Below are 26,991 nucleotides of genomic sequence, written 5' to 3' on the forward strand. Positions count from 1 at the left end.
CCCTCCTCTGCACACGTCCAAACCATCTCAGTCAGACTTAGGAGGACTTTGGTTCGTTGGTGGCCCTTACTGTTGCATGGCTGGGTCCGTGGCTACGTAGGGCGTATGCTAAGGCGCGGCTTCAAAACAGAATAAGCAGGAGTTAGGAGAGTTCACCAGAGGTGACCACAGGTCGCGGTCTCCTTCGGCCACCTAGGGGAGGGAATTGAACCCGCGACGCTATTTTATTTCTTATTTCTGCCCCCAGCGACCAGAAGCAGCTGACGTGGCAAGATTAGGCTTCACCTCGGGCGCTATCTGTGTTCCCCACAGGAATGTCAGCGGTTTGATCCTCCCCCGTCCTGGAACCCAGCAGACCGATAAATAATCTTCATCTCAATGTTCCAGAACTGTTTCTGCTGGGGTTTGTTTTTTTTGTTTTTTTATTTTTTTGTTTAACAGTCGGCGATAGTAGCCTGCTCTTTCATGGAAATATCATTCAAACGTGACACCCGACAGTCAGATGTCACAAAAAAAAGTGCTCTGATGTTGATAATCGCTAATCATTAGGTCCCGTCTGCGGGAGCTTATTAGAAGGAAATACAACCGATAGAATTTTCGTCAAGAAAAAATAAATACAAATTATCGTCTGAGGAAATCGATGGATGGTGGTGCAGTGGAAGAAGGTCGCTGGTTGATTCCCACTGAAGGGACGTTCTTAGTGGGTTCCATGAGTTCCCCCCACAGCCCTAAAACATGCAGGAAGTCCATTGGAGATGCTGAATTGTACTAGATATGTGAATGAAAGGGTGAATGGCTGCATTTCTATAATGTAACGTGAATGAGAGAGTGAATGTCTATATGATGTGTGAATGACAGGCCGCAAGTCTATGGCTGGTTAATAAGAGGCTTTATCGATATGAAATGTGAATAAATGAGTGAATGTGTCAATATGATGTTTGAATGAGAGGGTGAATGGTCATATTTTGAATACGATGAGTGTGTGAATATTGTTTCTTTATAAAATTTGAATGAGTGAATGTCTGTGGCATGTGAATGAGAGGATGGATGTTGTATGTCTATATAAAATGTGGATGTCTATAAATGATGGATGAATGAGAGGATGAATGTTGTCTCTATATGACGTGTGAGTGAAAGAGTGAGTGGCTATTTGTCCTTATATATGATGTGTGAGTGAAAGGGTGAATGAATTTTATTTCTATATGAAATGTGAATGATTACATGTCTCTGTATGACTAGTGAATAAGAGGGTGAATGGCCATATGTGATGTGTGAACGGGAGTGAATTTTGTGTCTATACATGAAATGTGAATGAGAGGGTGAAAGTGAATGGTTGCATGTCTCTGTTGTATGAACTCTGGAGACTGAATTAATCAATGAAAGAATGAATGAAATTCTTAGGTTTAGCTTTAAATCTGTAATGACTGACTAGTTCTCAAGGCTTGTGGATGAGTCTTCTATTCATAAGCCCAGGTATTTAAAACACATCTGAAGACAAATGACAACAGAGTCCTCCAATTCCGGGGTGACACCGATCGATCAAACAAGTTGATTATCGGTCGGAATCGATCATATTGAAAGTGGTCAAGTGATCAAGTGATCGGAATCGCGCAAGCAAGGAAGTGACGCCAGTGTGTGTGTGTGTGCGCGCGCGGGGAGTGTAAATGTCGAGACTGGTGAGGAGCAGAGAACACACACACACACACACACACACACACACACACACACACACACACACACACACACGGGGAAGGATCGAAGCTACAGGACGGTGTCACCCGCCATTTGGGTGTGTGTGTGTGTGAGAGAGTGAGAAAGAGGGGTGTGTATGTGTGTGTGTGTGATGTGAGCGGTGCGCACGGAGCCCTCAGGTGCGCAGAGAGAGCGCGAGCTGGCCGCGCGCTCAGGATGCAGAAGTCTCCGGTGGAAGATGCGAACTTCCTCTCCAAGTTCTTCTTCTGGTGAGTCTCCTCTTCTTCTACTTTTTCTTCTTGCTCTTCTTCCTCTTCTTCTTTTTCCTCTTCTTTTTCTTCTTCTTCCTCTCTTCTCTTTTTTTATTGCAATGCGTGCTTGTTCGCGCGATCACGTGGTCCGCGGCCGGCGCTGCGGAGTAAACCACATTGAATTAATGTCTTCATATAATCTACTCAACGGGGATTCGACCCTAATCGATAATTTGATCGATACGAGGTTGACTTTATCTCATTGGGTGAATTGGAGGGGGTGTTTAGACGCCATTACCCCGGGTTTAGCTTCGCTTTCGGGGTCTCAGAGGTGATCGACCACCTTCAGGGCGTTTTCTGTTCTTATTTCAACCTCACTAATCCGGGATTACAGCACAGGATTTGGGTATAAACGCTTCTAATAAGCGTTAGAAATCAATTTTTGACCCGATTTTTAAGTTAATAATTGGAAAGAAAATGAAAAATTATAGCAATCAATTAATTTTAATCATTTTTGCATTCGAATCCTCCAGCGAAAAAAATAAATTCAGCAGGAATTAAAATGGATTGTTTAACAACTTGGAGAAAAAGTTACGCACACATCAATGAAAAAGGGGGATTATTTAGTGGCGTTATTAAATAGAATGGTGTGATTTTAGAGTGAATGTGTGTGTGTGTGTGTGTGCACTTCCGACTTCGGTGATGATCGCGGCCATGTGACGTCACAGGAGGTTAAATACGTCATTCAGTGTGTAAGATGTCTAATAATTCATAAATCTGTTAATTGTGATATTCTCTCTTGTTCGTGTTCTCATTAGGGGTTATTATTACTAATTGTTAATATCTATATTATAATTTGTCCTTGTTGCTGACAATGTCTTGGTAATAATTTGTAGATATTTTTATGCTATTTTAAAGACATTTAAAAAAAATTGAAAAAAAAATGTTATTTTTTGTTGTGTGATTATTTTGATTCAATCAATTAATAAATTCAGGTCGTATTTGTTTTTTGTTTTGGGGGAAAATTATTTGGGAATTTCTTCCTATTTGTCATGTGTTCATTGACATTTTAAGAGTAACATTTTTTTTTTTTAAGTAACTGTCTGGTTGTTTTTTGGCTGCTAAACTAAGATTAAGGATGTCATCAGGATAGAGGTGATAGTTTGTCTTTTAGTTGGTCTGAGGAACATTTTCAATTTGGCATGTCCTTTCCTGATCAGTTGTCTGTGAATTGTGATTTCTGCCAATATCTGTGCAACCATGGAAATCACGACAGGGTGAACTGTTGTATGTCTCAACAAAATGCTATGAGTGGGTAAATTGTTGTATGTCTCTAACTGAGAGTGTGAATGTTTGTGTCTCTAAACAAGAGGGTGAATGTTTGTATGTCTCTTTTGAGAGGATGAATGGTCTCATCTCTAAATGAGAGGGTGTATGTTTGTGTGTCCATATTTACAATGTAAATGAGAGCGTGAATTATTGCATGTCTAAATGAGAGGGTGAAAATTTGCATCTGTAAATGAGAGGGTGAATTGTTGTATGTCTAGATATGCCGAGTGAATGAGAGGGTGACAGGTTGTATTGCTCTCTATGAGAGGGTGAAAGTTTGTATTCTCTCTGAATGAGAGGGTGAGTTGTTGTATCCCTTTATATGCCAAGTGAATGAAAGGGTGAATGGTGGCATTTCTAAATGAGAAGGTGAATGTTTGCATGTCTCTATTTACTGTGGGAATTAGAGGGTGAATGGTTGTATCTCTAAATGGCAGTATGTCTCTAATGACAGGGTGAATTATTGTATGCCTATGAATATTGATGATTAATGAATATTTTTATGATTCTAAATGAGAGGGTGAATGGTTGTCTGTCTCTATTTGCCATGTGAATGAATGGGTGAATTGTTGTATGTCTCTAAATGAGAGGGTGAATCGCTGTTGTCTGTATTCTGAGTGAGTGAGCGGCAATGAGGGTAACCTCGGTCTCTGTGTGCAGGTGGATGTCACCGCTTCTGAGGAAGGGCTTCAGGAAGAAGTTGGACCTCTCTGATGTTTATAAGGCTCCGTCCTACGACCTGGCAGGAAACCTGTCCGAGAGGCTGGAGAGGTCAGTGGTAGCAAACACGATCCCTCTCTGACGCTCACTCCCAATTCCAGTTTCATATTTGTTTTAAAAAGAACAAAATACACTTTGTCTCCTCTTCTATCTCTGTGAATTTATGAAATGTTGGTGAGAAATAACCTGGGAATTAGCAAGAAACAACCTTTAAATGAGCTCCAAAATTTTCCTGAAAACCCATAAAAATGGAGGAACAATTCTGCAAATATGCCCCAAAATTCAACCTAAAATGTTAGTGATGTTCGAAAACAACAAAAGGAAAAGCAGCTTTTTCTTTAAAAAAAAAGAAATTCATTATCTGGACTGTTATCCTGCACTATCATTCACCATGTCATTCAGCCATCATATAGACATACAACCATTCAAGCTGTCATTCAATTGTCATACAAACATACAACCATTCACACGTCAAAGTCATACAACATTCATCCTCTCATTCTACATCGTACAGACGCATGTAACCGTTCACCCTGTCATTCAAGTGTATTTCAGCTCTTACAACGGCAGCTCAAACACGTGAATGGCGTGAGTTAGAGGGGCTTAAAAGCGATGTTAGCGCTGTTTGTTGGCACACAGCGCTGGGGCCGGTGCCCGTCCTGGATCAAATGCCAAGCCCATATTTTTAAGCGTCCCACCGAGGGCCCGCTACTGTAAACACACTGGAAAGGGTACAGAGAACATGGAGGAGGAGCCATGGATCGACACCTGCAGGACTCGAAAGCGAAGACAACCCGACCTTTAGCGCAGGCCGTGACTCAGAGTGACTGATCTCTTCCCATTGTTTCCCTCCACCGAACAGAAAAGGTCTTCTGGGAATGTGAACTTTGCGTTCCATCGGAGCCCTGCGGGGTTCCTTTTCTGTCAGCCGCTCCCGGCAGAAAGGACAGAGAAAAAAAGTGTTGAGTCGAGAAGAAGGCGGCTTTCAGATCCGGGCTGATATTTCGACCGAAGGATGTTGGAGTTGTGGCCTTCAATGGTTGAGCGGGGGATTAAACGGTCATGGATTGGCTCGGAAGGGCTGGCAGGGTTTTGCTCAGGACACGGGAGGGGCCGGGAATCAAACCGATCATGAAGCAGACAATAATTCATTCCATGGGCGATGTTTACCATGGGGCCAGTTCGCTGGACGACATATAGAGACATACAACCATTCACACTCATTAATATGCAATATAGAAACATGCAACAATTCATCCTGTCATTCATGTGTCAATTGGAGACATGCAACCATTCACTCCTTCATTCACATGCCATAGAACTATTCACCTTCTCATTCAGTTGACAAATAACGACATTCAATCATTCACTCCTTCATTCATGTCATCTCAAGACACAACTATTGACCCTCTCCTTCGTTTATCTTATAGCCATTCAACTATTCTCTCCTTCATTCACGTCATACAACTATTCACCATCTAATTTACATGTCAAATAGAGACAACCATTCACCCTCTCACTCATTCACCCCTCTCAATCTGACTGATTGGATGTCTTATTGAGTGTCCTTGTGATTGACAGGTGAATGATCTGGGTTCATCCCTGCCCCTCGGGCCCAGAGCCGCAGGGTGACCATTTGACAAAATGCCCCTTTTTTTGAATGGAGTTTGGTTGGTAGGGTCACGGTTTCAAGGTTGAAGGATCACCTTCATCACCAGCGCCCTTCTTCTCCCCCCCCCTCCTCCTCGGAGACCCATCACTCAGCGGCGGGGCCTCCTGCCAGATCTCCCAGGTTCTCAGTGACCCTGGGAGGACAATGCAGCTTCTCACCGCCGCTGCCAGGGCGCTTGTGGGAAGCGGATCAGAGTGTGACGCAACCCGAAGCTCTTCTGCCTGGAAAGGGGGGGGAGAGCAATACTGATATCAAATAAATCTGCAAATGCTCTCAATCTCTTAAATGATTATTGATCACAGACTGATTGATCTTGCCCCTTCTGCAGAGAATGGGACAGGGAGGTGGTCTCCGCCAAGGACCGGCCCCGGCTGATGCGAGCTCTTGCCCGCTGCTTCCTCTGGCCTTTTGCCTTCTTCGGTGTCCTCCTTTACTTCGGGGTGAGAGCTGCCTTGTCCATACTTTGGCCGGTGTTGTTTTTAAACAAACACACAAAAAATAGTAGTTTGACAGAATAATGTAAACAAAGTTTTAATATATCCATTCCTTTTTTTTTTCAACTTTGCTTTATTTTGTAGTATGTATTTTTCACAGTTTTTTTCAATTTTATTTTTTATTTATTGTGGCTTTAATTTGTTTTTTTATTTAGTTCATCATTTGTTAATTAGATTAAATTTAATTAATTTCTCTTAACTTGACTTAATTAAGGTTTTTATTTATTTATTTTTCAAATTAACTTTGTTTTTTATTTTATATGACCAATTTTTGTTATTATTTTACGTGTTTTTTGCAATTTTATATTTTGTATCTTATTTTATTTCATTTAATTTTATTTATGTAATTATTTATTAATTAATTTTTTTAAGCTCACTTAATTGTATTTTATTTTATTGGATTTATTTAATCTTGTCTTATTTTTGTAGTTCTTGGGGTTTTTCCCCAGGAGCTTCTTATCAGTTTATTGTTATGACAAGGTGTTAATCAACAGGAAATGGCCTGCTTTTTAGAAATGAATTACATTGTTAATTGAAATTCTCAATTTCAATGTAAATGTCGCTTTTAAACAGTGTAAACAAGCACAGGGTGCTTGCATTGATAAAATATTAAAATTAATCTGTGACAAACAAAGTAAAAAATGACTGTGGGGTCACACACGCACACAAATAGTGTGGATCCAGAATGATGTAAAGATTTTATTGATTTATTTGAATTAAGTTTAATTTTTTTTTTTAATTTTACATGATGTATTTTGGGGTATTTTTATTTTATGTATTTTATTTATAGATGTAACCGTTTATTTATTAAACTTGACGTAAGTTAGCTTTATTTAAATATGATTAAATTCCATTTTATCTTATTTTATTTTTGTAGTTTTCACCCAGTTGATTCTTACTGATTTATTGTTTTGAGTCAGCATAAATTTACAGGAAGTGGCTTCCTTTTTAGAAATTTATGAGGTATTTTTGTGATTCCGCTTTTAAACAGCGTAACCATGCATAATGTTCCTGATGAAACGGAATATTAAAATGAATCTTTGATAAACAAGGTTAAAAAGCGACCGTTGGGTACATGTAGCCATGAGCCTGCAGACCTGCTAACACACACCTGCCTTTGTGTTCGTCGTCACGGCGATGCCAACCAGCAGGTCCGGCGCCACAACGCACTTCAAGAATTGCAAAGCATGTCGCACTGAGGTGTCTTCTCTGCGGGTTTGATGTGTGGTAACAGGAACTATTAGTTACTCCCCTCATCCCGATCTCATGGCAGGAGGCGTCTAAAGCGGTGCAGCCCCAGCTCCTGGGCCGGATCATCGCCTCCTTCGACCCATTCCACGCCCCGGAGAGAAGCCAGGGCTATTTCCTGGCGCTGGGCCTCTGCCTCCTCTTCACCGCCCGCTTCCTGCTGCTGCAGCCCGCCATCTTCGGCCTTCACCACCTGGGCATGCAGATACGAATCGCCCTCTTCAGCCTCATATACAAGAAGGTGCTGGAAAAATTCATATTTCTTTTGAAATGGCGTTCTTTTGCAATGGAATGAATTCAGGTTAATGCTAAAGCTAGCAGTGGCTAACCCCAACGGAGGCAAAGTAGCGCACCCATGTGCTTTAGCTTCTTGATCTTTTTTTGTTTTTCGCAATGGAATTAATTCCAGTTAATACTGAAGTTAGCGATGGCTAACCCCGACAGAGGCACACACACATACCCATGTGTTTAAGCGTCTTGATCTTCTCGATCTGTATCAATCACCTGAAGCCTCGGCAGTCATCCCCCCCGCCAAAGCGCCCTTGAACTAGTTTTTTGTACCGAAATGAATTCAATTTAATATCCAAAGCTAGTGGTGGCTAACGCCTATGTAGGTACACTACCTTAGCCATGTGTTTTAGCTTCTTCATCTGTATAGATTGGCCCAAAGCCTGACTATGGAACAGGTTGGCGGTTTGACCCCTTATCCCTTTGTGCACATTTGCAGAGGTGCCCTTGAGCAACAAAATGAATCCAGGCTAACACTAAAGGTAGCAGTGGCTAACCCCAAAACGAGGCACACTGGCGTATACATGAGTTAGCTTCTTGATCTGTAGGGATGGATCCTTAGCCTGGCTGTAGAGTGGGTTGGCGGTTCGATCCCCCTTTTGCACATGTGCCGAAGTGTCCTTGAGCGAGACACCAACTCCCCCAAGGCATGGTGACATCACTGCTTCCCGATTGGCCGCCATCCAGGTTTACGCCCGTATGTACCTACTCCTGACTGCCCTCCTCTCACCTTCAACCTCCCCCCCCCTTTTACCTGCTCCCCCCACCTCTGTTCTTCGACCTCCCCCAGACCCTGAAGCTGTCAAGCCGTGTCCTGGACAAGATCAGCACTGGTCAGCTGGTCAGCCTGATGTCAGCGCACCTCAACAAACTGGACGAGGTGAGAAACACCGCCCTCCGGTCATCTCCTCTTCCTCCCAGCCACTGATTCGTTATACAAACTGTGGTTTAAATTCTCTCTCTCAGATTACGGGAGAAAATGTAGATATTTTGCAAATTAAAGCCAAGAAATCCCTAAATTTCTCAGATGAAGGTGAAAAGAAAAATACAGTGAAAACAGTTAAAATCAATAAGAATGTATGTAATAATTGAAGGATGTAATAATAATAATAATAATAATATATATAGTCTTCTCCTGAGTGGCTGAAAAACAGTGGGCTCTGACGAAGGGTCTCACATGGACGTCGAATGTAGAGATGCTCTGCGACAATTATCACCGCCGCTGGGGTGGGGGGATGGAGGGGAGGTTGGCCAATTTCTGGTTGCCATGGGCAACCAGAGAGGGGTCGAGAATGGTTATTAAAAGTCGTAACTCTTGACACGGGGCGGATTAGGTGGTATCTCAGACGCTTCGAGCGAGAGGAGGAATGTCAAACAGACCTGAGCTGGAGACAGCAGCATTATCATCTCCCGTTGGTTTCCCACAGAGTCGCCTGTGTGGGGTCTCAATGTTTTCCAGCCCGAAATTGAGACCCGAAATTGTCCAGACCTATGAATGACAGAGTAAATGTTTGTATGTTTCCATTGGATATGTCACTGAATGAGTGAAGGGATGTATATCTCTTCATGAAAAGTGAATGAGGTGGTGAATTTTTGTTTGCCTCCAAATTTTTGTTTGTCTTCCTGGCCGCTCCAATTCCAGCATCCATCTACCAATATATTAACCTTACACTGACCTTCTCCAAAACATCTAACATGTACTGTTCCTCTGTTGGACTCATTCCTGATCCTATTCATCCTCATCCCTCCCAAAGAGAACCTCAACATCTTCATCTCTGTGACCTCTAGCTCTGCCTCCTATCTTTTTGTCATTGTCACTGTTTCTCGGCCATACAGCATCGCTGGTCTCACCACTGTCTTGTAGACCTTTCCTTTCACTCTGACTATTAGATTATTCTATTGCATATACCCCTGACACCCGTTTTGTTTACCTCTTTTCCACACTCTCCGAGAGATGTATGTTGTATGCTTTTTCTAGGTCTACAAAAACACAATGCAGCTCCCTCTGACCTCCTCCACACTTCTCTATTAGCATTCTCAAAGCAAGTACTGCATCTGTAGTACTCTTTCTAGGCATTAGCTATACTGCTACTCTCAAATGCTGACTTCTGCTCTCAGTTTAGTTTCCACTACTCTTTCCCATAACCTCATTGTATGGCTCATCAACAAAATCCCTCTATAGTTAGTGCAATTCTGCACACCCCCCTTATTATTAATGGGGGGTGTGCCGCATCAAACTTCTCCGTTCCCCAGGCATCTACTCAGGTCTCTCAGATCCTGTTGAATAATCTAGGCAGAAACAGGTATATCATCAGGACCAACTGCCTCTCTTCATCCTCTTCAATGCCTTCCTCACTTCACTTTTACTAATCACTGCTACTTCGTGGTCTACAATAGTCATCTCTTCTACCCTTGCCCCTCTTTCATTTTCCACATTCATCAGCTCTTCAAAATACTATTTCCATCTTCCCACCACTCTTCTAGCATCTGTCAATACATTTCACTCTATCTTTAATCGCTTGGACCTGGACCTACATCCTTTCCATCTCTAACTCTCTGTTTTGCCAACTTGTATTAGTCATTCGCTCCCTCTTTATTGTCCAACCAAGCATACAAGTCATGTGCTGCCTCTATCTTTACCTTATGCTTTATCTCCCTGTTTTCCTGTCTGTTCTCTTCAGTCGCCTCAGTGTCCCACTTCTTCTTTGCTACCTCTTTCTCTGTATATACTCCTGCACTTCCTCATCCCACCACCAAGTCTCCTCATCTACTTTCCTTCCAGACGACATACCAAGTGCTCTCCTACCTGTCTCCCTGATCAATTAGCTGTAGCTTGTCCAGCCATCTGGAAGCTCTCCCTGACTACCCAGCGTCTTTCTCAACTCCTCCCTGAAAACCATGCAACACTCCTCCCGTTTCAGCTTCCACTACTTTGTCCTCTGCCGTGCCTTTGTCCTCTTCCTTGTCACCAGAGTCGTCCTACAAACCACCGTCCTATGCTGTCTGGCTACACTCTAACCTACTACTGAATGACAGAGTGAAGTTTTGCTTGTCTCAAAATGACTTGTTAATAAATGTGTGAATAATTGTATTTCTCTTATTAACATACGAATGACAGTGAATGGTTTTATGTCTCTGTATGACATGAATGACAGAGTGAACTTTTGTTTTTCTATATAACATGTAAATGAGTTAGTGAATGGCTAGATATTTCTTGATAAATGAATGAGAGGGTGAATTTTTCTTAGTCTCAAAATTACGTTTTGATGAAAAAGTGAATAATTGAAAGTCTCTGTATGTAGCACTGTGATTGGTCCAGGAACCCCCGCCTCTCGCCCAATGACAGCTATGATAGATCCCGGCCCCTTCCAGCACCCCCAACCTGAGTGCTTCAGAAAATGAATGAATGAATGAATGAATTAATTAATTAATTAATAAACAAACAATATGACATGAACATCCAAGTATACATCCAAGAAAATGGTGTTATTAGATTTTAGACCGGATGTTATTGATGACTGAACTCTGATCGGATAATCAACAGTTTAAAACTTTCGGTTGATCTGCCTCCACAAGGGTCGTGGTTTCCAAACTCCCGTCTGCCGGGCAGCACATTGTCCTCACAAACGTTTTGTTTTCGCCATAACAGAGCTAACGACACAATCCTTTTCACCCCTTGTTTTTCTGTTTTTGTTTTTTTCACTCATGCAAAACCTGCCATGTGGGGTGAAAACGGGAAAATCGAGAAAAATGTAGAAAGCGCGAGGTTCTGGAGAAAAAGAATGGGCGCACACACACACACACATCAGCATTGTTCACAAATCAATTCTGCCTTTCTAAATCCCCTTTCAGATTGGATCACAGATGATTTTGATGAAAAAAAGTAATTGAAAGTTACTTTTTTCTTTGCCCTAACTATGAGTGTGTGTGTGTGTTTGTTCCTTGCCTGGCCACCATAATAAGGACCAACATCTTGTACTTGTGTGTTTGTGCTTGTGAGTCTGTGTGTATGTGTGTGTGTGTGTTTCTTGACTTGTCCCCTTCATGTGAACCGGCACCCCTTGTCTCTTGTTTAGTCCTGTGTTTTTGTGTGTTTATATGTGTGTTTCAGAGCCTGGGCCTGGCCCACTTTGTGTGGATCACCCCCCTGCAGTGTATCCTGTGTGTGGGTCTGATCTGGGAGCTGATTGAGGTGAATGGTTTCTGCGCTCTGGCAGCTCTGACCCTGCTGGGCATCATACAGGCATGGCTGTCCCAGAAGATGGAGCCCCACCGGTGAGTGTGTGTGTGTGTTTTCACACACTCATTCACACCTCCCATTCCTGCTTCACATGCTTTACACACCTTCCATCTCATTCACACATCGATCATGTAGCTGGAAAAACATTCAGTGTCGCTATGGTGCTAGCCTCGGTGTGTGTGTGTGTGTGTGTGTGTGTGTGTGTGTGTGTGTGTGGCAACAGGGCAAAGCGAGCCGGGATGATCAGCCGCCGCCTAGCGCTCACCTCCGAGATCGTGGAGAACATCCACTCAGTGAAGGCGTACGGCTGGGAGGAAGTGATGGAGACCATCATCAAGAACATCCGACAGTAAGGAGACACACACAAACACACACACACACGCATATATATAACGTTCTCCGGCACCTCATCGCACATCTTCTTCCTCAGGGACGAGATGACACTGACGAGGAAGATCGGATCCCTGCGTTACTTCTACAGCGCCTCTTACTTCTTCTCCGCCATCTTGGTCATCGTGTCGGCCATCGTGCCGCACGCACTCAGTAAGGGAATCATCCTGCGCCGCATCTTCACCACGGCGTCGTACTGCATGGTGCTGAGGATGACTCTGACCCGCCAGCTGCCCGGATCCATCCAGATGTGGTACGACACGTTGGCGTTGGTCAAGAAGATTGAGGTGCGTCAAGATGTTGGGAGAGGCCTGTTAGCTTAGCACTGAGCACAATAAATGGATGGAAATAGGCTATCAATTACCATAGACTATTATTCATTGTTCTATGCTAAATAGCACAGGGCGAGTTATGGGACATTTCCATTGGCAAAGGGTGAATTATGGGAAACATTCATGGTTTTTATGTTTAATGTGTCATTTGGTAACTTTTGGTTGGAAGTAAGCTGTCAGTTATCATAGATAGTTGTTGGTAACTTTTGGTAATTGCTAAGCTAACTGGCTGGGATTGAATTCCCTGTGGCCCTGTGGAGAAAAGAATGTCATTTGGTGACTTTTGGATGGAAGTAGGCAATCAGTTACCATGAAATATCATTCTTTGTGCTACGCTAACAGGCGAAGGGTGAATTATGGGAAATTTCCATGGTTTTTATGTTAAGTGTCAATCGGTGACTTTTGGATGGAAGTAGGCTGTCAGTTACCATCATTTATTGTGCCAAGCTAACGGGCAAAGGGTGAATTTTTGCGGCCTGTGGAGAGAACCATCCACAGAGATTATGGGTAATTTCAATTGAATTTGGCAACTGTCCTCCAGGACTTTCTGCTGAAGGAGGAGTACCGGGTGCTGGAGTACAACCTGACCACCACCGAGCTGGAGCTGGTCAACGTCTCGGCTTCCTGGGATGAGGTGGGTTCTCTCTCCCTGTGGAGAAGCTCTGGCAGGGCCGCAGGGCAACTGGGCTCAGGTCACTGAAGTATAGGGGGTTAACATAATCTCACATAATCTCACATAATCTCACATAGCTGGGTTATTTTCTGAGCCTTTTGAAGTTTCTTTGTAGCTACTTATCTATTGGCAGATTTTTTAATTTACTTTTTTTTCAGATGTTACTTGTAATTTCATTTTCTTTTTGCATTTATAATTTGTGATTTTCCTTGTATTTTTTATTTCGATTTTGAGCACCTATTGATCATCCATTGATCAGTAACTTCCTGTTATTTTTGAGAAAACTGATAGATAATTAGGTAATTTCTTGCCAAATTTTAGCAGTTTTTTTCTGGTTCATTTGGAGTAAGCAGGTCACTGTTTGCAGATTTTTATTGAAAATAAGAATAATAAGAATCAGAATAAATATAAGATAAACTTAATTGATCCACATAGGGGAATTCGCCTGTCACAGCAGGGTAACAGTTAAAATGTCAGTATAGTATAGTATCAAATTTACAAAATACCCATGCAATTTTTATTTACTTCGGGGGATTCATAAACTACAGTTTTTTGATTGATTTATTTTGCTTGATTACGTATTGATCACCAGGTAATCTGTTGGAAGTATTCCTAAATTATTATCCCTTTCATTTTAATGGTGGTAGATTTATAAATTACCCTGAATTTTTAAAAAATTATTTTTCCTCTCTATCCCCTATTGATGACCTATTGTTCCGCCAATGATCACTTATAGGTACTCCGGCGGACTTTTTTGTGCAATTACTTCATATAACTTCCTTTTAATCCCAATTTTCTTGCAGATTCAAGAGATAGGAGATGAGATAGATGAGAATTTAGAAATAAATTATACATAATAGTTATAAATATGTGATATATGATGTATAAAAACAAATTATTAATGATATATTACCCCAAATTTTTAATGTATATATTTTTCAGTTTATGCCCTGTTGTTCACCTAATACTCAGTGTCAGGTACTCTGCACAAATAATAATTTCCATGTTATTTAAATTTAATTCTTGCAGATTTATAAATTCCCGTGATTTTTTTTTTTTTGCTTTAACCCCAATTGATCACCTGTTGATCACAGAGTGACTGAGGTTATCTGAGGTCATTTGAGACAGATTTTTTGTGCAAGATATTTTACAAAATTTTCTTGAAAGTTAAACTTAATTTGATCAGATTTATGACTCATCCTCAATTTTTTTAATTTATTTTTTTCCCCTCTATCCCCTGTTGATCACCTAAAGATCAGTTTTAGGTAATTTCTGGCAATTTTCTTGTGCACATTTTTTTACACCACAGGCTTGGAGTATGCATTTAATTATTGCAAATTTACAAATTACACTGAATTTTCTTCTTTTTGCTGTCATAGAGGAAGTTAGGGCTCTCATCCCTGTGGGCACCCCGAGCATGATGGTTAATTTTTCCCCACCGTTGGCTTCTGAGCTGTAAATTCTTATCTCACCGCCACAGGTGAGGTTTTATCACTCAACACCGTGAGAACGCCGGGGTCCCGTCACTTTGCAATAATTAATCATCCGCCGGAAAACGTTTGGCTGGGAAAACTCTCTGAGATCCCGCTCATCGGCTCATTCCCAGACCCGACCCTGTCGCCTTCTCGTCTTCCCGGAATGTGCCATTTGCAGATGAATGGGAGGGGCGTCATTAGCCTTTCTTTACAGCCGGCTGCGCTGTACGTCAGCTCATTACAATGACAATTCGGCGGGCCGCAGCGTTAGAGCCACGCTGACCCGTAAAAAACAACCCTCAGCAGGGTCAATGATTAAACACAGCAAACAACCCCGTCTCCGACACTGAACGCCATCCTTCTCCTCCAAATTTATCCTGGGCCTTAGCATCATGTGAGGTCAAGTCATACTTGAGAAGTGCAAATGATCTTTTACTACTGGTGACCAGCAATGCTAACAGCTACACGCTAATAGTCGAAAGGATACAATGATAGCGTTGATATTCAAAAAAGAAATAAAGACGGCGGATGGCAAACAGAGAGCAATGAGGTCATGATCACGGATGGAGAGAAAAGGGGAGAGGTGCATCATGAGAGTGTTAGCATTACTAGCGGCTAACCTAGCGCTAACTATAAGCTCTTTCAAAAGTGAAGGTTTCAAATCCATGTATGTCCATATGATGTTGGAGAATGGTTGACCGTCTCCATGTGGCCCTGTGATCGAGCCATCACCCTCTTGCCCAATGACAGTTGGGATAGGCTCCGCCCCCTCTCTGACATTCGCAACCCTGAGTGCACGAATGCACGAGTGCACGAATGAACAAATGGAATTTATTGCAGTCGTAAAGTATTATTCATGGATTTGTTCAATTTTTATTTCTGTTTCGGACGTCAGTTGACATCTCCAAATCAATGCCAGATGAAACTACCTCTAATTGGCTGATTGGCAGCTCCGCCTGTGTCTCCCCAGGGCATTGGCGAGCTCTTTGAGAAGATCAAGCAGGAGAGCAAAGCCAACGGGCACGGCGGTGGTGGCGACCCCGGGCTCTTCTTCACGAACCTCTACGTGACGCCCGTCCTGAGGAACATCAGCCTGTACCTGGAGAAGGGGGAGATGCTGGCGGTGGCTGGGTCCACTGGCTCCGGGAAGGTCGGTCTGCCGACACAGACATGCAGTGGGGTCACGACCTCTGCGCTGAACATCTTTGACCTCCTTCCCCATGTCCTCCAGAGCTCCATGCTCATGCTTATCCTGGGGGAGCTGGTTCCGTCAGAGGGCAAGGTCCGCCACAGTGGCCGGGTCTCCTTCTCCCCTCAGACCTCCTGGATCATGCCAGGCACTGTCCGGGACAACATCCTGTTCGGCCTCACCTACGATGAATACCGCTACACCTCCGTCGTCAAGGCCTGCCAGCTGGAAGAGGTGGGTCACCTGACCAGTTGATAGCCGCTTTCGGGTTATTGTTGCAGGAACTAGCCTCCTCCAGGGGAACCTTGTTAGCGTGAGTGGTGTGACGGGCCCCTTTGAAGCAGCGACCCTCAAAAAACAATACTGCATTGGGGAACAAGATGAGGACCTCTTCGTCGGTCCATCCCTCACTGTGTCCGTCCTTTTTTGTCACAAGAAAACAACCAATCAGTGACCTACATAGTTTTCAAAAACAGCGCCCTACTCTGGAAGGACAGTGGACATGGCTTATGAGTTCCACCAATCACCTGTGAGCTCCCGTCAAACTGGAAAGAAGACTCTACCCTCAAAGTGGGAGCGTATAGTACATCCTTCCAGAAGCTGCAGAGCCAACGGTTTCTATGCTGCACAGATGATCAGACTAGTTCCTCGAAAGGTTTAAGAAGCTCCAGAGAGTTTCTCCAGCAAGAAAGGGTTGCTTTACACATTTCTTACTGGAGCAGTGTGACGTGCACCTGTTTGGGAAGTCCATTCATTAGTCCATTCCTCGCTGCTTCCATCCATCTTTGTAAGAAGAAAACATCCGACCAGTGAACAAGAGAGATTCTTAAAACATGCTACTCCTCAAGAACAACGGACATGGCGTATGAGTTCCACCAATCACCTCTGAGTTTCCGCGCAATCAAAAAGATGATCCTGTAGGTGAAGATTCGTGTTTCTATGCCACATGGAGGTATTCTGTGGTGCCACCGCTCTATGAGGGTTCAAAATCTCTGAGTCAGTTGCCTCCCAGTGAGAAGGTCCCAGGCTCGACTCTGTTCCCTTCCCTGCGTGGATTCTCCATATTTCATTACTATGAAGTTGTCTCTGGCTAATTCCTGGAAGGTCATTTATTTAGCCTATACACACATTTTCGGAGTTTCTTTTTGCTTCTGCATCAAGAAGCCTCAGGTTTCCACATTTACACCTATTATGTTACACACACACACACACACTCACACACATACACAAACACACATACTCATACGCAGGCTCTCATAAGCCTCAGTGTTGAGTGAAGAGCCCTCAGCAGAATGGTGTCCACTCTGTCGCCATGGAAACCCCCACGTTTTTTTTGTCACGGCGATGGAATATGAGCTGGCGGATCCTCTGCCGCTCAAAAACACAGAAGCGTTCTGGAGTGTCTCGACCGTTAGGCGTGTTGTTTCCACGGCGACGCAGGGTTACTGTACCACGGTATTCACCATCGCTACGACATTCATACCTCCGACGATCCCGAAGGTCATTTCATGGGTCGCTCCCTTCCGGTCCACAGGGGTCACACACACACGACCACACACACTCCTCCACATGTTTCTGACAAAAACACCACGTGTTGTCACAGCAAACAGAAGTGGCGTGTGGTGTTCGAGCAGCACACCTCAAGAAACAAAACAAAAACAAAAGCCCAGCCTCTGTCGGAGGCGTCGGTCGCCGCGGGGTGAGATTCACCACGTCACCTCGGGATGAGTGAATGAGTGAGTGAATAGTTTTCTCTCTTTCTGACGTGTGGTGAGAATTTACTTATCACCTATTAATCACCCAGTGATCAATTTTAGGTATTCCTTGCTTTTATTTTGAAAAGTCTGCTAACTTACTTGCTGGGTTCTTTTCTAGCCAGCCAGTTACCAGCAGATTTGTTTTTGGCAAATGATCCTTATAATTTTATTTTCGTTTTTGCATTTATAATTTAACCGGCATTATTTTATTTTATTTATTTTTTTGCTTTAGCAACTTTTGATCACCCATTGATCAGCTTTAGGTACTTTGCTTAATTTTGTTTCCTTCAGTAACATCCTGTTAAATCAGAGAAGACTGATGGATAAGTTCTTGCTCAATGATGCCCGGGTTCATTTCTGGGTCATTTGAAATCTATTTTTAGCCTTGTAATTTCTATTTAATTTTTTGTAGATTTATAAATTACAGTGATTTACTGACGTATTTACTTTGTTTGAACGCCTATTGATCACCCATTGATCAGTTTTTGGTATTCCTCACTTAGTATTTTGAAAAGTCTGCGGTAACTTTCTACTACTTCAGTGAAAACCGAAGGGTAATTTCTTGCGAGGTTATTTTCTGGTTCTTTTTAAGCCTATTTTTAGAAGTTACTTTTCTGGTAGATTTTTTGGTTGTTTTCTATTTTTGTTAATTTCCTTCAAATTTGTATTTCATTTTTTGGAGATTCATAATTTTCCCTAACTTTTTAATTTATTTTTATGCTTGATGGCCCATTGAGCCCCAATTGATGACCATGTAAATGAGTGAGTGAGTGAGTGAGTGAGTGAGTGAGTGAGTGATTGTATATCTGTACACCAAAATTATTTGTATCTCTCTGTTAATGAAAGAACCCCCCACAATTGTCACTGAAAAAACTTGAAAACTTGAAATTGACGAAAGTAATAATAAATGAAAATTGACCAAAAAAAAAATATCAGCCAATGAGAATTCGACATTGCTTTTTAATCTTGGCTCAACAGAATTATTAAAAAAAACAAGTAATAAAACAGGCCTGCACAGAAAAGATTGAAATTAATCTGACCATAGGGATGTTAGACAAAGGTGTGTCCTCAAATTAACATCACTGTTGCACATATTATCCAGAAGTTTAAGGTCTGCAGGACTATAGTCAAACTCCCTGGACATGGCCACGAGAGGAAAACTAATGAGAAATTGAAGAGACTCTGCATAATACCAGTGATAACCAAAGAGTCCAGAACAAACTCTAAAGAAATTAAAGGTCAACTCCAAGGTCAAGGGACATCGGTGTCATCATGCATTACTGTTTGAGCCAAAGTGGACGACCAAGGCGGACACCACTGTTGAAAGCAAATAATAAAAAAGCCAGACTGGAATTTGCCACGATGCATCGTGACAAGCCGCAAAGCGTCCGGTTGAAGGTGAAGCACAACGAGAAAAGAAAACGAAGCATACCAAGAAAAGCACAGTGTCCCCACTGGAAACATGGAGGTGGCTTGGGTATGTTCCAGGCCTGCTTTGCTCCATCTGGCACAGGGTGTCCTGAATCTGTGCAGGGTACAATGAAATTTCAAACCCATCAAGGCCGGCCTGGAACGAAATGTGCTGCCCAGGATAACGACTCAAAAAGCGCAGCTTAAAAACACCCAAGAACAAAACATTGGACTGCTCTGAAGTGGCTTTCTATGAGCCCTGATCGAAATCTGATCGAGCAACCGCGGAAAGGAGCCAAAACGTGCCGTCTGGAGAAGGCAACCTCCGAACCTGAGACAACTGGAGCAGTTTGCTGACAAGGAGTGTGCCGACACACCTGTTGACAGGTACAGAAGTCTCAGTCAGATCCAGAAATGGTGCCTCAAGAGGTTCTGCACCAAAATAAGGGTACCATCATTTTTGGTACCAGTTCCACTTTCAGAATTTTTTTTAAATAGTTCTGTTGAACAACAAATCAAAAGCAGTTATTTTCATTGGTTAATTTTTGTACACTTTTATTTATTATACATTTTGTCAGTTTCAACTTATTTCAGTGACCATTTTTCTTTTGTGAACAGAGGGCCACCAGAAATTTGGTCCACCTCTTGTACGTAAAAGAGAGGGCGAACAGTTGTAAGTCTCTGTATGTGGCCTGCTATCAGACCCTGCCTCTCGCCCAATGGCGTTGCCGCGGTGACACCCTGTCTCCGAGGCCTTCGGAGCAACGCTCCAACAAGTGATTCCTCCTGCCACCCCCCCCCACCACCAACCCTCCCAATCCCCTTTTGTCCAGTGAGACTCACAACATGTGCTTTTCTTTTGTTTTCCTGATTGTCGTTATTCTTTACAAGCTGGTCCGGACGGAGAAACTCCACCTCTTAGACTAAACCAAAACAAACCAGGAGAAGGTAGGAGGTGTCTCTCGGTGCCGTCACTCCATCTGTGTGGTCGTGCTCGCTCGTCACGAGTTGCTCGCCAAGTTCCCTTTGTGTTGTCCGATTAGCTCGGCGGGTTTTATTACCAGGTAATAAAACGGGTTGTCGTCCTGTGACGTGCTCTGTTGTGCGCATACCCACGCATGCACACACGCACACACACACACGGACACACAAACAAACAAACAAACATAACAACACACACACTTTTTTGTCCTTCGGATTCAGAGACCTCCTGACCCCCTCCATTTATTTATTAATTTATAACGTGTTTGTAATAATAGTTTAATACTTATTTTTTAAATAATCAATTTCTTTATTTATGTACAATTTCAAATTCACAATTATCTATTATCTATTTAAATGGAGTTATTGATTTATAAGCTGTTTCCAATACATAGGTTTTTATGTATTTATTCATATCCAGTCTCTAATTCATATTTATTCATTTTTCCTATTTACTTATTTATTTCTAACCCATTTTCAATTTTTATTTATTCGTTTAGTGATTTGCAAACTCTTTCTAATGCATACATGTTTAAAATCTATTTATAACCCGTTTCCAGTTAATAATATATTTATTTATCTATTTATTTATCAATCATTTCTAATTTACATCTATTGTTATTTATTTATCATTTTTTCTTTGATCCAGTTATTTATTTATTTATAATCTGTTTTCAAATCGGTTGTTTATTTGCCCATTTATTTATTCAGATCACATTTCTAATTCATATTTATTGTTTATTTATTTATAAACCTATCTAATACATATTCGTTTATTAAGTTCTATATAAATCACTTCAAATTTGTATTCATTTATTTATAACCCCTTTCCAAGACTTATTTATTTATTTGTAACCAATTTTAATTTTTTATTTTATCTAGTTATTTATTTGTGACCTCTTTCTCACGATTAAAAACTTTTTATAAACCCTTTTCATTTAATAATATATTTATTTATCAATTTCTGGCCAATATATATTAATTAATTTGTTTACAAACCGTTCCTAATACATGTAACCTGTTTCCAGTTTATATTTATTTATCGATAATCCAATTTCCGGTAAATCTTCATTATATGATTATTTGTGTGTGTTTATTTGTATTTCAAAACACAATCGGTTATTATTTGTTGACATTTATTTAATTATTAATTATTTATTGATTAAAATTCATCACTGTCGCTCTCCCTTCCTCACTAAAAAATGCACCTCTTTCCACGTGCTGGGAAGAAGCGTGGCAACAAAACAGCAAGGCGTCATCACTCTCCTCGCCGTATCCTAGCAACGCACCCCGTCACACAAACAGAAACTTTGTCCGGGAATCAGAAATGCAAGAGTTAATTCATCTGGTTATTCATATGCACTCCTGTTGGTGTGTCGTCATGGACACGCTGCCTATCAGGATCTCTCTGAAAATCCCATACGATGAACCGTGTCCTTCTCTACCTCTTCCATATTGGATGAACACATAAACCCAGGAAGCGTTCAAGAACTTGTACCTATGTGACCTTCTGACCGCCGCTCTCCCTCCACAGGACTTCGCCTTGCTGCCCGAGAAGGACAAGACGCTCCTTGTTGAAGGCGGGGTGACCCTCAGTGGAGGTCAAAGGGCACGCCTCGGCCTTGCCAGGTACTTCCTGTCGCAATCTTTCACCACGTCTTACTCTGATGGCGCCGGCCTTCTGACAGATCTTAAGCGTCTTTGAGGAGAACTAAAAATAGGACACGAGGTCGCCCGTCCGACTGAGGAGGCACTTTGAGTGGTAACAGTGACACAGTTGAGCTAGCGGGGTTAGCTTAGCATGCTACATTAGGAGATGTGACAAGTGTATTGTATTTTGAGCAGGCACGTTGAGTGCTTACAGTAACACAGCTGAGCTAGCAGGGTTAGCGTAGCATGCTACATTAGGAGAATGGGCGGCGGTTTGTTATGTTTTAAAAAATATTTTTTATTCTATATAAATATGTATAACCTTAATTGGTTGTTGTAATGAGAGTGATTGTCTCTATGTCAAGTGAGTGTGAGTGGTTGTATGTCTCTATACTGTGTGTGTGAAATAATGAGTGAATGGTTATTTGTCTCTATATGACATGACAATGAATGAGTGAATTGTTTTGTTTCTATATGACATGTGAATTAATAAGTGAATGTTAGATGAATCTATGACATGAATGAATGATTTGTTTGTCTGTATATAATATGTGAATGAATGAATGAATGGTTGTAAGTAACTTTGGACACGGGAATGAATGAGTGAATAGTTATGTCATTGTATGTGGTGATCGGCCAATGACAGCTGCAGAGTGCAGGTATGGATTATCAATGAATGAAAAAGTTCTATGTTGTGGAGCATTTGAAAATGTTCACCCGACGCAGACACATCGTCGCTCTGCCAATCAGTGTCACAAAGAAGGATGCCGGTCATTCTGTACCAATCACAAATATCAGTGTGTGTGTGTGTTTTGGGCCCCAGGTGATTCAGTGCTTCCTCCAGCAGCATCACCAGCTTCGCTCGTTCCGGACGCGCTCGGAGCCGATCTCATGTTCCCCTGAATTATTTATGTTTAAAATGTCCTGCCTCAATTTGCCGCCTCCCGCAGGCTCTTCCTGGATTCAGTAGTCATGGTGACAAATCACCGGCATTGATTCACCCCGTCCACCAACTTTCCGGTTCCATCTTTTTTTTTTTTTTTCGAATTAAGACTCATCCCCACCGTGAACTTTATCACTTCTCGCCCCCCTTCAGGGCGGTCTACAAGGATGCCGACCTCTACCTGCTGGACGCGCCTTTCACCCACCTGGATATCGTGACGGAGAAGGAGATCTTTGAGAAGTAGGTGGCACAATGGTGCCTTTCGTGGATGGTGGTGGGTGGTGAGGTCCAAGGTCACCCTGTCTGCGCCCGAATATTTGCCTCATCTCCCTGCTAACACTAACGTCTCTCCTGTCTCCACACAGATGCGTCTGCAAACTGATGGCCTCCAAGACACGCATCGTGGTCACCAGCAAGCTGGAGCACCTGAAGCGCGCCGACAAGATCCTACTCCTGCACAACGGCGACTGCTACTTCTACGGCACCTTCTCTGAGCTTCAGGCCCAGCGGCCGGACTTCAGCTCCCTCCTCCTGGGTATGGAGGCATACGACAAGATCACAGCAGAGCGTCGCAGCTCCATCCTCACGGAAACCCTTCACAGGGTTTCCGTCGACGAAACTGCCGGGTACCGCGGCCCGGAGCCCGTCCGCCAGTCCTTCCGTCAGCCGCCGCCCATTAGCACCCCCGTACCCCAGAGCCACTCCGGAGGTGAAAGCTACCCGGAAAAACGCAAGCAGTCCCTTATCCTCAACCCACTAGCCGCTGCACGCAAGTTCTCCTTCATCGGGAACTCCCAGCAGACGGCAAACGCCACGCAGACCACCTCTATGGAGGATGGTGTCCTCGAGCTCTCGGAGAGGAAGTTCTCAGTGGTACCCGAGGACGACCAGGTGGAGGAGGTTCTACCCCGGGGGAACCTGTACCATCACGGGCTGCAGAGGCTGAATGGGCAGCGGCGCCAGTCGGTCTTGGCCTTCATCACCAATGCCCAGGGCCAAGAGCGGCGCGAGCAGATGCAGTCGTCCTTCAGGAAGAAGCTGTCCATCACGCCGCAGTGCGACTTGGCGTCCGAACTGGACATCTACGCCCGGCGACTGTCCAAGGACAGCGTGTATGACATCAGTGAGGAGGTGGACGAAGAAGACATGGAGGTACGGCCTTTCTACAGATGTACCAAAACAGTCACTCTGCCCTCTTGTGGTAGGAAAGCTAACTGCAACGAGTGCTTTCACTCACTTATGTACGCAACTGGGTCTGGGAGGCTGGAACCAATCGCTGCTGACACCTGGGCAAGAGGTGGGGCTTCACCTGGACCGGTCAGCTGTCAGTCATACTTATGTCACACCTACGGACGGTTTAGAGTCTTGAATGAACCATTCTGGGATAGTTCTCTCCATGTTCTCATGCCTGGGTTCTCTCCACGTTCTGAAAACTGTCATTGGTTCATTGAAAGGGTGAGAGGGCGAATGGCTTGATGTCTGTGATTGACAGCCGACCCACAAGCTAGGAGCGTAGATACTAAGTGAAAGGGACTAATGAATGAATAATCGGGGACACATGACGTGAGCTGTGAGGTTTCCAGATACAAGTCACTGGTAGTACTGGTTGTACAGTAGAGCCTCGGCTTAAGAACAATCGGCCTACAAACATTTTTTGATCAAATTTAACCTGTGAACAAGCCTTGGCGTACGAACACACAAACAATCTCACGGGCTTCTCGTGTTGTGGCATTGTAAAGTTGCGGGAGTTGCGCGTGGTATTCTTTGCTGTTTACATCGTTCATTGTTGCGTTCTATTGTAAACCAATTTTTTTGAGCTTTTTTTTAGGTAAGTTAGCCCTCTTTATGTCTCTCGAAAAAGCTAAAAGTGGTAGTTAAGAGTTAAGAATTGCAGATCTGAAGAAGAAAATAGTCGCTAAACATGAGAGCGGTGTTTGCTCAGTCAACCGTCTGTACAATCCTGAAGAACAAAGATGCGCTAAAGGCGACTGATGTGGCTAAATGGGTGACTACGTTAAAGGCTTGACACCAGATCAATGGGATTTACATTGATTTCAACAGGATTGATTCAGTCTGTAAACATTTCAGTTTGCGATCAGAGTCAAAGAGCAAATTACATTTGTTAGCCGAGGTTCTCCCCGTATGCTGTCGTCAGTGACAGGTTATCATGGAGTCATTGGTTTTCAAACATCGATACCCGTCCGTCTAATCCCAACTTATCGGTATCTTCATCTTCAGCAATGCTTTGCAGACGAGCACGACAACGTCTTTGAAACGACCTCATGGAGCACATACCTTCGCTATGTCACCACCAGCAGGAGCCTTGTCTACGTCCTCATCTTCATCATGCTGGTCTTCGCCATCGAGGTCACACGGACTCCGTTCTTTGATCTTTGAGCTCTGGGGTCTGCAGCACAATTTGAAGTAACCTTTATTTTTCTCTCCTCATTCCTCCGATAGGTTGCGGGTTCTGTCATCGGCATCTTCCTCATCACAGAGTGAGTCCTGAATCTCACCTTCTTCCCGAAGTTTGTCAGCTCAGATGTCACCTGCATGCACCTCCAAATAACGACTCCTTGGAAAGACCCCGGTTCATTGAGGCAGCTACTGCTTCTACCAGCTAGGTCTAGAAAGAGAGACAGAAGGAGAGTGAGATAGAAAGCAGGATTGTGATGGAGACAGGAGGGTATGAGGTTTGGAAGGGAAAGGTGCAAATGCCTATAACCTCTTAGCAGTGCTAACAGTCACATGCTAATAGCTGAAATACTAAGTGGTGGTATCTCTATGTTACGTGTGGTTAACAGGGTGAATAGTTGTATGCCTTAATGTTAATGAGTGAGTGAATGGTTTTGTCTTCATACAATGTATGAATAAGAAGGTGAATAGTTTTGCCCTCCATATTGTCTATGTCGTCTTCCTTTTTGATTGTGGCGGTAAATGCACACATCATAGCACACCATCAATGCAGAACTAAAAGGTTACCTCGAGGAAGCTAGCTTCTGAAGAGAATCCCAAGCTGGACACTTCTGAGAACATCTCCGTCCAAAAATGTCCCTTGTATGTCATCTGTACTTTTTGTTTTCTGTGATCAGCACCATTTGGAGGGATGGCGCCAACCCTTCATCTCCGAACTACATCGATGAGCAGCACTCCAACGCCTCGTCGCCTCCTGTCCACCTGGCCGTCATCGTCACCCCAACCAGCGCCTACTATGTCATCTACATCTATGTGGCCACATCGGAGAGTGTGCTGGCCCTGGGGTTCTTCAGAGGCCTCCCGCTGGTCCACACCCTGCTGACTGTCTCGAAGAGGCTCCACGAGCAGATGCTGAGCTCTGTGCTCCGGGCACCGATGGCCCTCCTCAACACCATGAAGACAGGTCCGACTTTTGGCTCTCCCAGAATGCTCTCATCACTCGGTCCCCTCCAGAAAAAGTCTTCACCCCGGACTCTTGCTTGTATTCCACCAGGAAGAATCATGAACCGCTTCACCAAAGACATGGCCACCATCGACGACATGCTGCCCCTCGTGCTGTTCGACCTCATTCAGGTGATTTGAGATAAACTGTGACTGTTTTCTCACAGGTCCGTCGTCTGACCGACAGGTCAATAAAAGACCACTCGAGGTCATGTCACAAAGCCCCCGGTGGTTGTTTTGTAAATGGAGCTCCTCGGGGATGTTTCATGTTTGCCTTACAAACACAGGGTGGCTGTGGCTCAGCTTTGAGGGAGGGGTGACCCTCCAACATCCATTTCTGTTCATGACGCATGAATGAGCGGGGGAATACTTGTATGTCTTTTTGATGGATGAATGAAAGGGTGAAGACTTGTATGTCTCTGTGATGTATGAATATTGTATGTCTTTATGATATGAGAATGAGAAGGTGAATGGCTAGATGTCTCTATATGAGGCCCTGTGCTCCATCCAGGGTGAGCCCAACCTCTCGCCCAATGACAGCTAGGCTACACTCCAGCCCCTTTGCAGCCCTGAGTGCAGGACAACCGGTACGGATGATGACAGTTTGGGGGCGATTGTTGCTCAGCTGGAAGACCGGGCCATCCCTCCAATCAGAGAGTTAGCGGCTCAATCCCCGGCTGTATGACAAAGCATCATTTAAGGCACCCCTTAGGCGCACCTGATTGCCCCGGGGAATTTGTGTGAATGAGTGACCGCAATCTAGTGCTATATAAACCAAGGCCATTTCCGAGAGGTGCATGCCATGGGGGCGCTGTGCATAGCTATTGCCTGAATCACTGC

The 26,991-nt window shown here is 43.5% G+C and overlaps 1 protein-coding gene across 2 annotated transcripts in view; it reads left to right on the forward strand.

The window, feature by feature from the left end:
* Nucleotides 1-1,823: 1,823 nt before the first annotated feature.
* cftr (CF transmembrane conductance regulator) overlaps nt 1,824-26,991 on the forward strand; it is a 32,692-nt gene continuing 7,524 nt past the window's right edge. For both annotated transcript variants that reach the window (XR_015106359.1, XM_086149284.1), the window contains exons 1-18: nt 1,824-1,961; nt 3,933-4,043; nt 5,993-6,104; nt 7,432-7,647; nt 8,485-8,574; nt 11,806-11,969; nt 12,158-12,283; nt 12,365-12,611; nt 13,198-13,290; nt 15,775-15,954; nt 16,036-16,227; nt 21,676-21,770; nt 22,888-22,974; nt 23,100-23,886; nt 24,973-25,101; nt 25,195-25,232; nt 25,827-26,113; nt 26,204-26,283. Coding sequence is in view for 1 of the 2 variants with exons in the window: in XM_086149284.1 (XP_086005410.1) it covers nt 1,909-1,961; nt 3,933-4,043; nt 5,993-6,104; nt 7,432-7,647; nt 8,485-8,574; nt 11,806-11,969; nt 12,158-12,283; nt 12,365-12,611; nt 13,198-13,290; nt 15,775-15,954; nt 16,036-16,227; nt 21,676-21,770; nt 22,888-22,974; nt 23,100-23,886; nt 24,973-25,101; nt 25,195-25,232; nt 25,827-26,113; nt 26,204-26,283 (3,087 nt within the window). In the remaining variant the exon portion in view is untranslated. The remainder of the gene's footprint in view (nt 1,962-3,932; nt 4,044-5,992; nt 6,105-7,431; nt 7,648-8,484; nt 8,575-11,805; nt 11,970-12,157; nt 12,284-12,364; nt 12,612-13,197; nt 13,291-15,774; nt 15,955-16,035; nt 16,228-21,675; nt 21,771-22,887; nt 22,975-23,099; nt 23,887-24,972; nt 25,102-25,194; nt 25,233-25,826; nt 26,114-26,203; nt 26,284-26,991) is intronic.

The sequence above is a fragment of the Fistularia commersonii genome, chromosome 7 (genome assembly GCF_037954325.1).
Source record: "Fistularia commersonii isolate RoL2024-O1a breed Wild chromosome 7, RoL_Fcom_v1.0, whole genome shotgun sequence".
Taxonomy (NCBI): Eukaryota; Metazoa; Chordata; class Actinopteri; order Syngnathiformes; family Fistulariidae; genus Fistularia; species Fistularia commersonii.